Here is a 16,826-nt window from a genome sequence, read left to right on the forward strand (position 1 = left end):
TGTAGTATTACTGCTGTGTAGTACATAGGCAAATTGTCCAGAAGTCTCCGGGCTTTCTTTACCATTTTAGTGGAGTTTGTATGTTCACCTCAAATGATACAAATGGCTCTGAGCACTATGGGACTTAACATCTGAGGTCGTCTATCCCCTAGAACTTAGAACTACTTAAACTAACCTAAGTACATCACACACATCCATACCAGAGGCAGGATTCGAACCTGCGACCGTAGCAGCTGCGCGGTTCCAGACTGAAGCGCCTAGAACCGCTCGACCACAGCGGCCGTATGTTCACCTCCTTCCTCCACTTAAATACTTTCTTTGGTTGCCTTATGAAATGAACGGTTCCATTGCGTTAAAAACAGCCCTTTCCCGAAATTCTTTGCCAAAAAAAATCTCAGTATAATGATAATTCAGATCATTTTCAGTATGCATCTGCTTCCTGGATCTGTGGCATGCAAACGATAAATTTCATCACGGCACGGATTCTGAGTCCCAGCTTGTCAGTGCAGTAGGTGTGGTACTGTACCTCTAAGCAGAACAGCGTGCTGGTGTACGTAGCGTGGAAATGATTTGCGAGCCTTAGCACCATGGCACCACATGTCTTATGGGAGGGACAGCTTTCCGGTCAAACTGGGGACCCAGACATCACACGGAACTCATTATGATGCAGCTTCATGCTTTAATTGACAACGACGTTGTCAAGTAACAGTGATAACCAAGGACCGTACTACAAGGAGTACAGGGAGTAATGATTGTTCTGCATTGTATCTGGCAGTATGGAAACTTTCCATCGTTGATGGGCTATAGGGAATGCAGTCGTAGATTAATCAGGAAAAAATTGTCTCACACCCGATTCTCCATTCTCATCACAACATGTACCTGACACATATGCATAGAATCGATGTACCGAACACTGACCTTAGGACAAAGTTTTACGGCCATTTCTGTATGATAATTTCCACTGCCAAACGAGAGACCCGCAGCAACCACTCACGAAACGAGACGGAGCGAATGCTTCAGAGCCAAGTAAAGAAACATTTTTATGCAATACTGAAGCGTCATTTTGTCAAGTTTTACGTCAGGAGACATGTACTTCTGCTCGTCAAGCATACAAGAGTGAGATGGTGGGCTGCGCACTGCCGGATGTAAGCGGAAACATTATAAAAATGCCACAACTGATAAGGGTATAATGAGTAAAACGAAAGACCTCTTGTGAAATAAAAACACATGTTTGGTATTTGCAAAGACGGATTTGAAATAGTTTAAGTCATCGTATCGCGCTGTCCTTAGCCGTCGCATTAGCTGAAAGGGACTGAATAAGTGGACCTGCTTGACGGTACATTCAGATTTGTCCATAGAGCTCTTCTTCCTGTGGGAGTTCTGCTTTCAGCTGTCATACAGTCTTTACGGAATATTATCGCAGATGTCACATCACCTAATGCAGATAGGAAACTCCCTGGCCGGTCAGAACCGTGTGTCGGATCCCCGACGTTTCAAGTGACTGCACTCTCCACTGCAGAGTGAGGATTCGTCCAGGAAGCAACTCCCGAGGCCTCTGGTCACTGCAGTGCCCATCCTTCCGGGAGCGCTGGTCCCGCCAGCCGTGCAGGGGAGCTTCTGTGACGGCTGGAGGGCAGCGGCTGAGCTACTGGCGGAAGTAAGGCTGTGACGGCGGCTCTCGGTTCCTGCCTGCCCAGCTCGATGTCTATCTTTTTAGGGGCGTCATATTCGCCATTGACTTTAAAAATTATTTGTTTTACTATTGCAGTTTCGGCCTTTTGAGCCATTTTCAAGTGGTAATGTGTGCTTCAGATCATGACAGACATGTGTATATGTCAGCGTCTAAAATCATCTATAACAAATTCGAACAATTCATTCATATCCTTAACATAAATATCACATGTTCACTCTCTTGCAATGCATACGAAATTCTTCTTTAAAGAAAAGAGATATTCTGCGGCAAGCGCTGCAGCTCTGCTGTTTGATGTGTCTGAAACCAGTTAAAACGATATAGCAGCACTGAACGGAGTGGATGATCTGCAAGAAATAGTTACAATCGGTACCTCACTCAAGTGCTCTGAAATCTAAAGATGAAATCTCGATGCGCTAAAATGCTAAAAAGACCAATGGATTTGCGATTGTTTGCTGTGTTACTATGCATCCTTTAAAGAATGAAAAAGTTCCAGGTTTGTGTCCCAGTCTGGTACATAGTACTCATCTGTCAGGAAGTTTCTAATCCACTGCTGAGTGGAAATCCGCTCTGGATACTTTTAGCCGCACGGGATTAGCCGAGCGGTCAAGGGGGCGCTGCAGTCGGGCTGTGCGGCTGGTCCCGGCGGAGGTTCGAGCCCTCCCTCGGGCATGAGTGTGTGTGTCCTTAGGATAATGTAGGTTAAGTAGTGTGTAAGCTTAGGGACTGATGGCCTTAGCAGTTAAGTCCCATAAAATTTCACACACATTTTTGCATACTTTTACGTTCTTGCATAGACTATACATGCTTGGTTTTTAACTTTTAACCTGGCACCTTGTGTGCTACAGGCAGCCGCTGTTGAGTGAACGCCTGCTGCGCTATCAGCCGTGGAGCCCCTCCTTTGACGACGACTTCAGTGCGCTGTGCGAGGAGCGGCAGCCAGAGGCGTCGCAAATGTTCAGCCTCGCTGACGATCTGTACACCTTCCATCGTGTCTACTGGTACACTACACCTGAGTACATCGATGCATTCTACGAAGATGACGTCAAGATTGTAGGTAAGTTTAATACTGGGACCCGGCCACTTCACGGTTATGCGCTGACAACTGTTCAGTTGTTCGAGGAATGAGATTCAAATATCCTTCTGAATATGTAGTTTTAGCTCTTGCCTGATTTTGCACGCCACGCAAGATAATCTTTGGTGCTCTTTCGAAAGTCAGTTTTTAGATTCCTCGGAAACTCTCCATCTGGATCTATGACAAGCTAACTACTTCATTTCGATGTATTATTGACTTCTCCATTATACAGGGACTAAAAAAAGACTACATACACAAATTTTTGAATTGTTTACAGAAGATTAAAAAAAAAACAAATTTTATTTGACACAAATGTCACAGGTGTACCCTCCACCTGCACGTGGCCCATGAAGGTTTCGACGCCAGTTATGTACAGAGGCTGTGTGATGTTTTAGAGACGTTACTGAATTGCCAGCTGGGCGCTAACACACTCGAAACAAGTGGGTGTCTCTCAAATAATGTTTGCAGCCTCAGCCTAACAGGCAACCACCTCACCTGGGGTGTCTGCCAGTGTCTGGTACACTCAACAACTCGTCTCCCTCCCGTAGGAGGCACGCAACACCTCTAAAACAGTGCCCATCCCACAGCACTTTGAACAACGTCTCTGAACGCCAGTGCGGATAAGACCTTCATACGTGTGCGACACGTGCCTCATATAAAAAAGTGTTCCTTTTTATCTTCTATAAACACTCTAAAATTATGTACATGTAGTTTTTTTCAGACCTGGTCTAAGGCTTTTTAAAAATGGCGAATGGTCTCTGCAACATAACGGCTACAGACAAGCTAATGTTCTGTCAATACTGTAACTGGTGTAGTGATCTACATTTCTCATGTGTGATCCTAGCACGATACTGTTCGTATTTACTAATTATCTTCGACGAATAATATTTCTATTTGTAACTGAACAGTTAATTGTATCAGATACACTGTTAATATTATCCTTAGAAGTGTTAATACTGTAGTAGGACTGAGGAAACACAGCTATCGCACCTGTCTGCTAAACAACTCTATTTGTTCGAATCACTATATTTTTTAAATGTATTATCTTATTCTGGTTGCTGGACTTTATCTCTTACTCGATCATCTATCTATCGTGCACCAGACATGAAACGAGTTGTAATCGTTTAATTCTCTCTTTGTACCTCCCTTATAGCTACTTGTTCGGTAGGGAGTAACTCCATTTAAATGAGAGGAAGGGAGGACAGTGGGCTTGTGCCCTCTCAGCGGAAAAATTATTTATGCCTGCCGTTGTCACTCTTGACCGCTTCAGGCAATCGAACTTGGAGGGTTTTCATTGGTAGTAAACCGACTAATTAAGAAACTAAGGTGGTCGAAAAGGGTTACAACAGATAAGGAAGTAAGTTATCATAAGAATATGCGTATATTAGAACCAGGAACTGTAATACTGAGAAAAGAGGCCTTTCCAAAATTCCGGCTGTCACCGATAATTTACTGCAGACACTCATAAGAATAATACTGGCAGATAAAAGGAAATACGCATTGTTAGCAAGTTACTAAACAAGCAGACTCTTACCCCATCTGTTGCTAGACTGAGCTGCACTCTGCAGCATGTCTATAATTATGACTGAAACTGTTATGGACACCGAGAACAAACGTGTGAGCTGTAGTTGATGTTTCAATTCCTCACGAGGGGCGACAAGATATTAAAGAATGAGCAGCGACAAGACCTTACAGAGTTGAGGACCACTAGCCGTTTGTCTGGAAGCTAATTAAGCCCGACATTGAAGATATCTTCAGGGGCCGACCGGTGTGGCCGTACGGTTCTAGGCGCTTCAGTCTGGAACCGTGTGACCGCTACGGTCGCAGGTTCGAATCCTGCCTCGGGCATGGATGTGTGTGATAGGTTAGTTAGGTTTAAGTAGTTCTAAGGGACTGATGACCTCAGATGTTAAGCCCCATCGTGCTCAGAGCCATTTTATCTTCAGGGGAAAGTGGTCGTGATAATCGAGAGAGATCGGAGAGGTCGTGGCAGTTCGGTCGAGATAGGGAGGGGGGGAGAGAATGAAGAAACTCGTGCGAATCTCTTCTGAGCACGTGGCGATGTTCGAAATGGTTTGCACCATCCAGCAGGCTGCTACAACGCCCTTGTCTGAAAGAGTTGCCATCGCCACTATTAAAACCGTGGCGCTTCTCTGCCGGCTTCTGTACGCATCACTGTCCAGCAGAACTAGATGCTTGCCCGCAACAGACCAACGTATCAGGAACTGAGCCCTGATTTGCTGTCGCTGCCATTGTGTAAAATCACCTAAATCGCAAATCCAAGCCTACAGATCTCACAAGTACTTTCTGTGTGACGACTATCTGACCCAGTATCGCAGAACCACCTGACCTATCCCAGTTACAAACAAGACCACCCATCAGTAGGACGAAAAACCAGTCCAAGTTGCAAATTTTTATTTTTTATTCATTCGATGATTTGTTTCGGACCGATACCCATTTTCAAATCACCATAACATAGTCGAAAATGGCATTTCCGAAGATGTCAATAACGTGCAATGAATATTTACAGCGCATACAGATAACTCATCGAATGAACAAAAACTTGGCACGGTTTGTCGTTCACTGATTACCAGAAGTTGCTGACCCAAACTATTGCAGCATACTGGAAGTTCGTAAAACCACCCATGTTAACTATGCCAAATGTACAATCCTAGCGCAATTGCATCATCTACACAGCCGCAACTCGAATGATCTAATAAATATAAAGTAAACGCATTATTCACGACACTAAACTTACATTCCGCATCCCAACAACTACATGCATTGCATCCTCACCATCAAAGATATTAAGTTCAGATCCACAGTTTTCTACACCGTCAGTCGAGCTCATCGTCTTCATCCCAACAGTTTCTTGTGTCGCATCCCTAACATGAAAGACATACAGTTTAGAACCACTGTTTTCCACAACATTGAATCTCTTTCAACGTCCACATATCGTCCAACAGATGACGATAACAGCCACAGTCACCTTCCATTTTAACATCCAAGTCACCTATTCCAAAAAGCAATCCAACTTTATCTTCAGCCACACCAAAACATCAGCTTAAAACCTATACCTAACCTTGTTTCGCCACATAAAACATCAAGACAAAGCAACAGCATAGCATTCCATCCATACGTCAGTTCCATCAAGTCCAACGAGATCTGCATCAGTTACATGTTATCTCAATGCTACAACTATACTTTAATGAAAATTGTTACAGTCGCGTAACACAGTCCCAGTCATTCTACACTCTACAAAGCATAGGATAATTGCTACAACATACAATCAGATGGTACTGCCAATGGGTGCTTGTGAGATATCCTGATACCAGCACCTCATTCTGCAGATCAAAAACCCTGGGATTGGTGGTACACATGAACAAAAACACTGTCACATTTTCCATAAACTGAACAATCTATTGAAAAAGGATTCATTCTCCTCTCATCCACAACAACCACACGTTACCAAACAACTTCAACAAGCCAGATTCAGTGCTTCATATCTTCAAGATATACTCACTGTATCTAATGGCTGCTCGACAATTCGGTACATACAATGTCACACAAATACGACCACCATATCTCTTGTTCCCAGTTTAAAATACCTGTCTATAACGCCACAAAACGAATTAAATATAGCATTTACAACACAAGACTATAAAGCCACACATTTTGTGAGCGTGTGGGTTGGTGCTATTCTGTCATTCTGCACAACAGATTAATCTGATATGTACCCTTTACCCCCTGCAAGATGCAATTTCCACCCCCATGCTACTACAGAAGTCAGATGGACACTCCTAACGTTCTAAAGAGAAATGCCTGAAAAACTTTCAGCAATAAATACCTTCTGGAGTCGTCCACTGTAACGAAATGACACAAAAATTCACAAAATGTCTTACGTAACTAATGGGATACTTGGGTACTGGAGTAGTGCTAGTTAGTGTAAGAAAAACATGAAAGTAACGAAAATTATTATTTATTTTGCAAAAATTCTGGGAAATCACAATAGCACTTTTAGTTATGAATTGAACACGTTATTTGCGGGTTCTTTTCAGAATGGGAAGTTACCTCTTAAGGATAGGATTCGCTGATGAAATTTCTACACAAAGTTTAAGATTGTTATTGACTTGGCAGAATGGCTGAGAGCTGCACCTACTCAACTTGAACAATTATCGGTTAGAATGTTGCTAGGTACAGTCGATGCTGTCACGTGTGATATGCAGTGAAGGGTACTGTTTTGAAGGAAATGTGGGGGTCGCAAGAGCTGTAGCTGTGATGACTGCTGTCTGCGTTGCTCGCTGCCAACAAATAAGATAACTCTCGTTCTATACCTTGACCTTTGCCAATCAAACTCTTCCTACGCCTTGATGAAGTCAAGGACTCCTATTCGCCCCTAATCTATTGGCGTGGTACACCGGTCAGATGACCAGTCCACCCCGATGCCACTCAAAAATTCGCTCGCAGGCGTTTAACTATTACTCAGTCCGTTCACACCACACAATAAGTGTGGCGGCCAACACAGTGAACAACGCTTAATCGCAAGGACTCAATATACAGTTGCACTTCGATTCGCTCTCGACAGAGGTGCTCTCCCAGTGAAGTACTGAGGAGAGACTTGTTCCTCGCTCTTTGAGTACATGTACGAGCGCGCATGCTCTCGTTACGTGTTCTCGCTCCAAGAGCGACACCGGAACGGCCCCTCTGCACGCCAGACGTGAAAGGGTATATCTTTCGATCTCTTCCATTACTCCTTCAGCTCAAGGCGTCAGAAATATCGTCTGCCAATCAGCATTGCTCTTCTAAAACGGGACAATGACGTTTTGTTTAAGGTGACCAATCCGGAAATCTGTAGTACCGGTGTTTGGCGTTTGCTGTCTCCCTGTGAAAATCTCTGAAACTGCGTGCTATGTGTAAAGAATGCGTAGGCTAACCGCTCCCACACAATGTAGCGGAATTTGCTTTTAAGCCGAACACGGGGTCGTCCTTTCACTCGGGCTAATGCTGTCTGCTCTACAGGTGGTCACTGGCCGATGTAGATAGCTTGGGACCGGCCTCCTGGGGTGCAGTTGCCTCTCTCGAGCTAAAAGCTCCTGTGACCGTCGTGTCTGGAATGTATGTGTGTACGCCAGCCTCGAGTATTTCAACCACGGTGCGCACTTGCGATTTATTAGTTATTTGCATATCGGTTACATGAATTCATACAATACTGACTTTATCTTATCGAGTTTGGGCTCGAATGAAGCATCTTGATGTGCAGAATATGATTGTGAGGGCGGAATATGTAAGCAATGAAGGAGACCACGACGTCTTACAATTTCAGGAAATTCTTATGAGAGGCTGCTCATGACTCAATTACTTTCGACCTTAAAAAAAAATCCTCTTATTTACTACTAGCTGTAGTCAAGTTGTGTGATATCATACTGTATGCAAGTTTATATCCCACGGCTCACCTATGATTTAAGGGTAGTGTCTTTGTATACTAATCAAAACGTCATGGAACCCAGGTTCGAACCTCGCTACCGCTTAAATATAGAATAAAAATCATCAGTAATGATGGATGGGCGGATAGAGCTTCAAGGCACTTTTTTCCCCTGCTCCTAAAACCCTGAAGAGTCAGCAGTGCTCAAAGGCATGAGAATGCAGAAGGTAATGGGAACCACTGGTGTCTGTCCACAGGACATGTGGCCTATAATTGAAAAGTGGTATGATGACTCCTCCATTGGCGAAATATTCCGCACTAGTCGCACATTCGGATCTCTGGGAGGAAACTGGCAAGTGCCAGGTGTCCCAATGAATTATGTTTACTGTATAGCTCCTTGTCTGGCACACCATGCTTCTTTTGTTACTGTAAATCTTACTCAACAGCATATCTCCATCTGCCTCGATAACTTTACCTCTTGGTGTAGCCTCTGCTACATCAAAATCACTTATGTTAAAAACCCAAGGAATTATTACAATAAATACCACCAATCATTTCTCTCTCCCTAACTTCCACTATGGCACACATAAACATGACTGTGTGGTGGTACACTCTTCAAAGGTAAGCTGGTTCGAATCCAGGTGATGGAAGAAATTTGCATTGCTGGTATTTCCCCAGTAATGGGAGGGGGAATTGAAGCATAAAGTTTCTCATCATCAGACCTCGTGTCAGTGTTCTACATTAAATCACCTCTCCTCAGTGTATCATGATACACTGATGCCTGTGACACTGTTGAGGGTGACACATGTGGTGTCGACGATAATCGCCTGCAGCAAATTGTCAATCGACCACCGCAGAGATGCTGTACACCTAAGCAGCATCGCCACCGCCTATGAGAAAGAAGTAGTAAGCCACTCCTCCTGTAGCTTCGAGGCGCCACACACTACAAGTATTTCCAGATCTGCCAGTGCCTGGTACGAGTTCTGCCAGAGTCCAGCCTGTTCTGTATACGAGGGTATCAGCAGTTCCATGACGACTGCAGAGAAGCGACGAATTTCTGCCTTCAGGGTGCAGTGTCGGCGTAACGTCACTCAGTCAAGCCTAGGCCAAGCATGCACGTACAGAGAGTCGAGGGCCAACAACAGACACATATTTGGCACAGTTGTAGTAAACGTTCAGTGCTCATCATGTGCAGACTTGCACTGTAATGCCGCTCAGTGTTTTCAGCAGCTCCTGTATATTTGGACCCCAATTAATACCACACGTGCTCCCGCAGTCACAGTCGCGAGGAGCTAAAGATAAGTGGATTGCTTTCCAAACAATAAGGCGTTCTGATCATTGACTGTTTCATTTATCTACTTGTAAATTTATTAAAAGCATGACACAACAACATGTGTGTCAGATGTTGATGTTAAGCTCTTAATGCATCCATTACAGTCATGTACACTCAACAGATAACTCCGAGTCACAGTTCTCTCACAATGCAAGGACAGTGTCCAATTACGTGGAGGAAGATAAGCGCTTGCAGTAAGGCGGTGGACCTGCTGCTCCATTCCTCTCTGCTGACATGGCAGAGGACTCTCACTTTCTCATATCTTGGAATAATCACGCATCCCCAGCTTACAACAAACTCAAATTAAGAAGACAGGAAACTCGACAATGTGGGGATTCCATCATTCAGCCATCCTCTGTACTTGGGTAAAACCCACTGAACGAGGCGATGCTGTGGTAAGCTGTTGGCTCCAAACTTGATTTTCGACCATATTTAGTTTCTCAGCGATGTCCCTACACAGCTTAAGGGGAATGACACGACGGTCCCTATGGGTGGACGCAGCTGTCCTGCTTCCCCATTCTTCCCAATTCTGGGTTATGCTCTAATAGCTGTTTCACCAACAGGACGTTAACCCCTGATCTTATTTCTTCCTTCGTCTTTCCAAAAGCCTTAGTGGCCCCAGTGTTACTTTCGCCAATGTAGCTTGGATCTCAGCACTCTCAAAAATTTACTATTCCTTACAGTCTTAGAACACCTTGCACTCTGTATCATATTTGCCGTCTCAGACGCAACCTCTATCAGCTGATTACATTGCCCTCTCTTCTGAAGTTCCTCAGACTTTGTGACAAATTGTAAACGTTCCCTAAACGTGGGGAACAAAAGCAATTTTGTCGCCTATCCTCAGGATACCTAGGCTTCTGGTGCGCCTATACCAACATGTCATATCCACCCTCCACTTGCCACCCTTCTGTATCCTATTCGAGCGGAACTTCAGCTGGCTGGTTCTTCCTGTTCCAGAATAGTATGTAGACACTTACTCCTCCAACCAGCTATAATCCTAGCGTCTACGCCTCTTCAATATGTAGATGATCCCGCTTCCAGCCTCCTGACCACTGTCATCCGTCCCTCACACCTCCCTCTACCCACATCAACTTGTCAATCATACTTCCCAGCCCACTCCAACACCTTGAATACATACACCATTTCTGGCCGGCACCGGCATCAAACTGTATTACCCTCATAGTAGTTATTGGGAACTGACTGCCAGTGACTTGCCAGAAGCACGAGCCTTATCTTCACCATAGCACCATCATCAGCTTCAATGTACATGTGTTTATGTAAGGACGCTATGGCTTTTATTTTTTTGAAACCTATCATTTTATTCATTCTCCCATAAAAGCTATACTGGCCTAACTTCGATAGGCTGAAGAGCAGCAAAGTGTCCGAAGCTTGCGCACCACACGATAATGTGGTGGGAGTGGAATGAATAACAAAGAAAATGGAGTGTTTACGACAAAGTCGTGCATTCGGCCTTTCACAGAATGTGCCTGTGTATAAGAATCTTTCAGAACTTATTCGTCTTACTGGGTATTCATTTGCGATCAACACGCCAATGAACTATATACATTGGATGATGTGTAGCATATCAGTATCATTCTCCTTTGATTTGTACTCCGAACAGGAATAGTGCTCGAGGAAAACGACCATCAGGACTTCTCAGAGTGCAGTAGGTAAAGCCGTCATCAAGCTGAAGCCTGGTTTGGTCACCACAGTGCTTCGCGAGCCATTGTCCTACTGCAGGTTGTGGTCACTCGCCGTCTTCCTACTTTTGAACTAACTTACCCAGTTAATAATTGTAGGACAAAGTTAATTATTGGGTCTCCGAACAATTCTACAGTTCGAACATTTTCGATTTCCATAAATCAATGTCAGAGGTGAAAGAAGAGATAAGTGAGAGAAGGAATCTCGGCAGCAATGCCTGAATCCCAAATCTCTGGAGTTGTAATCCCACATTCATCCACTCAGCAGCTGAGGCATGTATGTCCGAATTGCATTTATTGCTGAATTATTATCATTACACAAGGTACGTGTGAAGCGAAGTAATTACATTTCTCTGCGTGTTTTTGAATGTTTGCAAACAGAGTATTAACAGTAAATCGTTCATTGTGGTAAAGGTACTTCCAAAATCGTCAGTCACTGTATTTTGTTGTGCTTTTTCTCGACAATCTCGTGCTAACGAAACAAACTGGTGACAAATATGCTCCATCATTTTTTTTCACGCTGCGGGATGGGGTCACTAAGTTCACGGAGGAAAGTGAAATATCACAAAGACGAGAATTCAGACTGCATCCTATTTATTTGTACAGGACGCCTATGCAGTTATGTCAAAAGAGTATATTCTATATGGACGTAGTTAGATAGAAAAGAAAATACGTATCCAACGGATCAGTGTACGGACGATCACACCTTCCTCAGATATCTATGTGTCTCGCTGTCCCCCTTGCTTTATTGCGGATCGTTCTAGTAATTCTGCTTAGAAAGACTTCCTCAACACTTGTGTCAATTTTCCATTAATCTTTCAACGTTGAGCCACATGCGGCTTTATTATTCTTCATATTCAGTTATTTGCGTGTAAGATCAAAAGTTTGTCATGACGATTTCAAAAGGTTGTTGAGGTAGTAATGTTGGGATTTCTGGTAACCATTTTAATGTGGCTTTAAATGCTGCAGAACCAAATAGAATCCGAGAATAAGTTGTTCATTAAGAAACCCACACATCTGAACAACAAAACGAGACTCAAGCTCCTTCCTTCTACAACCACACAAGATCCGTGATTGCCTTGTCATGGAGGTGAGATACTGGAAACTTCTGTTGTACAGAGAAATGGAAGTTCCCATTATATGTAAGCTTCAAAAGAATGTGGTCCTAACAGGTATTCTGATCACACAATGGCCCACATAATCTGAGGTAGGTTCCTCTCCAACTCTTGCTGATAATGGGTACTTTCCTTAGACAAGAAAACAATATTTTTCGTGAGCAAACAGTGGTATATGGCACATTTATAAGTAAACAACACTCTTGAGCGAGACATGGCACAAGTAGCCACAACGAAGTACGGTAGGTTACAAATCGTTGCTCCACACCATTGTCAGATAATTCAGTAACAAACATGGGCCTAAATCCTTTCGTATTGATATTTTTTCAATGTGGTGTCGTACATTGTTGAAGAAGGTGCTTTAAGTCGAACTGCTCTTTTGCAAATGGTTTTCATTGGAGACTGCTCACCTGGTTAAGAGTGGGTGACACACGTTTCCTCTCACTTTTTATTTCTTCCAATACGTGGCCTGTCTTTGAGACAGCCTGAAAATACAGGACATTTATCTCAATCAGGCATGGCTTCTGCGGATGTTCATGCACCCACAAATCGGCCACTAAACTCTCCTTTACAAGATGGATTCGGAACTCAAAGACTGCAGTGCTGAAACAAAAATATAATTCTGATAACATTGTTTTTATGCCATCTTCAGTGCAGGACTATCAATAAAACCTATTTACTTCCTCATTTTTACTATGTCAAGAGCGATACAGGGACTTGTTGGACACCCTGTAGATGAAATAGACGTGCATAGTAACATGATATCTGTCTTTGTTAGTACTCTTACTTTGTGTTAACATGCCGCCTTACATACTTCTGGGTAACCGAACCTGCACAATGTGGGTAAACAACGCCCAGGCTCGTCATCCAGAGAAGACTTTGGATTCAGCTGCCTGCAGTGTACGGCCACCACCTACTTGCTGTCGTTTTCTTGCAGACGAGGAGTGGCAGCTGGAGGACAGAAGCCACGATACGCTCTCCGTGAACACTGACTGCGTGCAGCTGTTGGTGAACGCCCTGGACCACCCCACGTGTCCGCTGGAAGACCTGCCACTGGAAGCCGTGAAGCAGCGCGAGCAGTGCCGCGAGCAGCTGTGGGACGACGTGGTGCAGAGGTCGCCCCACGTACCCGTCACCAGCTACCTGGCCTACACGCAGAGGATAAACGTCAACCTCTGTCTGCTGGCCTGGATGGCGGTCAACTCGTACGGCATTTGTCAGGACGTCCCGTTTAGTATGATACAGTCCGTGCACGATGCTCGCTGCTATTTCGATAGTCCTGACGATCAATCATGTCGGCAGTCGAACGCTACAGACGCCATCTGCTCTGTTTCCAGAGCTATTCTGTTGCTAAAGTGTCGCGACTTTTCCTCCATTAGGACTTCCCTGAATTGTACGTTCATTAATTTCGCAAATAAAATATTCCGTAATAGTAGCAGTGTACTGTATCAAAAGCTAACACAAGAAACACTGAACTACAAAAACAGTTTAAACAACGCCACCTTGAAATACAAGGATTTCAAAATCGACAACTTGAAGCCTTTAGAAATCTCATTTATACTGATAAATATCATTTTCCGTTTTTCGACTGCCGGAGTATACATGTATCTTCCCCAGTTACGCAACTTGCCTGGAAAGATATTCTTGTCCTTTCAGATCACGTGCATAACCCAGATCCTGTGTTCTGAGGTCGTGTATCGTATGGCAGGCGTCCCTGACTTATCTACAGCAGTGCTGATAGACAGCGCCCTCACACTTCTCAGCTGTATCTGGCTGAACTCATTCTGCTACCAGATGTATTCTTGTGTTCGCCATCTCAGGCTTCCTAACCAGCTACTACCTGCTGAAGTAAGCCAGTTATTCTGTCGTGAGGTGCTGTATGTGCTTATACCGTGGCGTATGGTATGTGTGGCAGCTGTTGCTTTGGAAAAGACGAGTAAATATTACTTGATCCACAGTCGCATGGTGCTCCATGCGGCAACTCAAAATTGTTCATAACAAGAAATTTGCCTCAAAGAAGCAATGTCTTTTTATGTCAGTTAAGGCCATTATATTAAGTGGAATATGAATTATTATTAGAATTGGGTTCCACCAGGCTCAGGGAATAGCGCAGTTAGTGTACTATATGCATCTAGTTACGATGGTGCAAGGACCAGTGCTCTTCGTCTGTTTCGTTTGCAATGGAACGACGCTCCCCATACTGAAGAACAGGATACTTCTTTGGTGGAACCCAACCAACATCCCTGCAGATCTGGAGCTGTGTTCCGCAGCCGAGAGGAATCTGGCCAGGAGAAACAATGAACAGTCTCCCTTTTCAGAATCCTCGCTGTAGCCTCCTTCAGTATTTTTCGCAAATAACTGTCTCCACACTACACTGCATTAAGCTCAGCAATAAAAATGGACTCTACCTGGTATGACAATATTAAATGTCATTAAATCTGATATCGTACAGCCAGTACTTCTCTTTCCTAACATCTCCTTCATTTATAACTGTGTGCTTGTTTGTGAGTGGTAGCCTATGTCTACCTATTCTAATGCACTGAGACTGCTTACTAAAATTGTTGGGAAATGCTTCGTGTATACAATAGGCTGCGTCAATCACACGGTCTGTTATATACAAGGAAAACGCAGCACGTTGTCGGAGGAATTCCCGTTCGTCAGTGTAATCTACCGTGGCGATGGTGCATTTCTGGACACATGTTCGTAGGACGTTTTTTCTCCGTTTTCCTTCGAGGATCTGTCTTTGCAGTTTGTCGGTTTTATTAATGTATAATGTGTGATATTAGTATATAACGTTATGTCTGAAACAAATAAATTTTCCATATTTGTGTGAAAGATGTACTTTTACATGATTTGTAATTCAAGTACCATGACAAGAGACATTCAGATACTTATAAAATCAAAAGAGAGGGGCCAATGACTGAAGTGGTGTGTGCATGAAAGTGTAAATGGGTTTGTTGAGCTTATTAGTGGTTCGATTACATAATGTGGCTGAAACAAGTACTGTAATAAAGTAACACATGGCTTGTTGTGTGAAATGTGGCTTGAAGTGAACGCAAAGTGTCGAATGGCAGAGTTATATGAGATTAGCATTATTGGGTTTGTGAGACAAGATGGTGATTTGTTAAGCTAGAGGTTTGTAAGGGTACTATGGCAGATGTTAAAAGTTAATGTTCCATGTGCCACTCTTGAGCAAGGAAGAACATTACTTAAAGGCGTATTTACAGAAACAGTACTGTGGCAGGATAAACTTGTGCCAGTACTGTGAGTCCTGGAAAACATGTGCCATAGTAGCTTCACTAGAAGCACACAGTACGCCGAAATTGTTGTGATTCGTAATCAATAGACGATCTCCCATTTGTTCAAATAAAACCTGAGTGAGCAAAGTAAAGGAGTGTCTGTGTGAATTTAGTATCCACCCCAACGGAAAATCCTGTGATAAATAGTACTACGTGGAGTGATTTTCGTGAATTGTGAAACTAAGGCATCATCACACACTTAGCAGGTGTCCGCAGTGTTAACAGCGATTTTCGAACTGGACGCAGTGGAACCAGAGGCCGCAGCGCCACGAGGGAGGCAGGTGCCGGGTGCAGCCCGCCTGGCCGCAGGGGGGCGCCGGCAGATCAACAGATTCTGTAAAACCGTTTGACGAAGATTTGCAGGCCGTGCGCCTCGATTCTGTCAGCCCGCTTTGCCTGACGCCACAAGAGCGCGCCGCGGCCTTCTCTTTAGGTGGTGGTGGCCAGAGCCGACACGGGGCGCACTGGGGGCGCTTAGCGGCCCACCCACACAAGCGTCCTGCACCACCGGGACACGCGTGAAGTCAGTCCGACACAGTGGTCGCCAGCCGAGCCTCGATCCGCTGGAAAGTATCGAACCTCATCGCTCGAAAGCCAGTAGTTAACGGCCCTCATGCTACCTACTTACCCCCAGGCAAGATCCCGAGTTCCGACCGCAGTACTGGGAACATTCACAGCCAAGTCCAGGAAATTACTTTCGACTGGCTGTACGAAATACACAGTTCAAACTCAACAGGAAGACGGTCACTCAAAAAACATTAATCCCAGATTTGGATAACACACTGAGATTATCGCTATCCAATTACCCCAGCCAAGTTAGTCATTTGAGTCGGAGCACCACTGCCACTTAGCTAACATCACCGAGTTTTCCCTGAGCTTCAATTCGCCGTAAACGCCCATACTAATTACTATGCAACGTTCGCAGATAACGACAGGAAAGTTCTTAAGCGGTAATGGATGCGCGCAAACGAGAACGCGTTTGGAAACTCGAGAACACTGTGCGTCGCGACACAGAACTCCGCTCCAGAGCGCCCGCGACCCGCCACGTCGGCCACACGGGCGCCGACGGCCAGCTTTCGATTCCCCGAGCTCCGAGCCTCTCCACGAAATCATTCTACACGTGGGCCTTTCAGCCAATCAGGAGCAGCAGAGGACTGCAAGCCCCACCACCGGCCACTCCCTGCTGCTGCTT

General features: G+C 44.5%; 1 protein-coding gene across 1 annotated transcript in view; it reads left to right on the forward strand.

Annotated features, from left to right (window-relative positions):
• Window positions 1–16,156, forward strand: part of LOC126212642 (uncharacterized) — a 49,820-nt gene extending 33,664 nt beyond the window's left edge. Inside the window, exons 4-7 of the mRNA XM_049940068.1 lie at window positions 2,539–2,747; window positions 13,273–13,728; window positions 14,044–14,237; window positions 15,998–16,156. Of these exons, the coding sequence (XP_049796025.1) occupies window positions 2,539–2,747; window positions 13,273–13,728; window positions 14,044–14,237; window positions 15,998–16,156 (1,018 nt within the window). The remainder of the gene's footprint in view (window positions 1–2,538; window positions 2,748–13,272; window positions 13,729–14,043; window positions 14,238–15,997) is intronic.
• Window positions 16,157–16,826: the final 670 nt, after the last annotated feature.

The sequence above is a fragment of the Schistocerca nitens genome, chromosome 11 (genome assembly GCF_023898315.1).
Source record: "Schistocerca nitens isolate TAMUIC-IGC-003100 chromosome 11, iqSchNite1.1, whole genome shotgun sequence".
NCBI lineage: Eukaryota > Metazoa > Arthropoda > Insecta > Orthoptera > Acrididae > Schistocerca > Schistocerca nitens.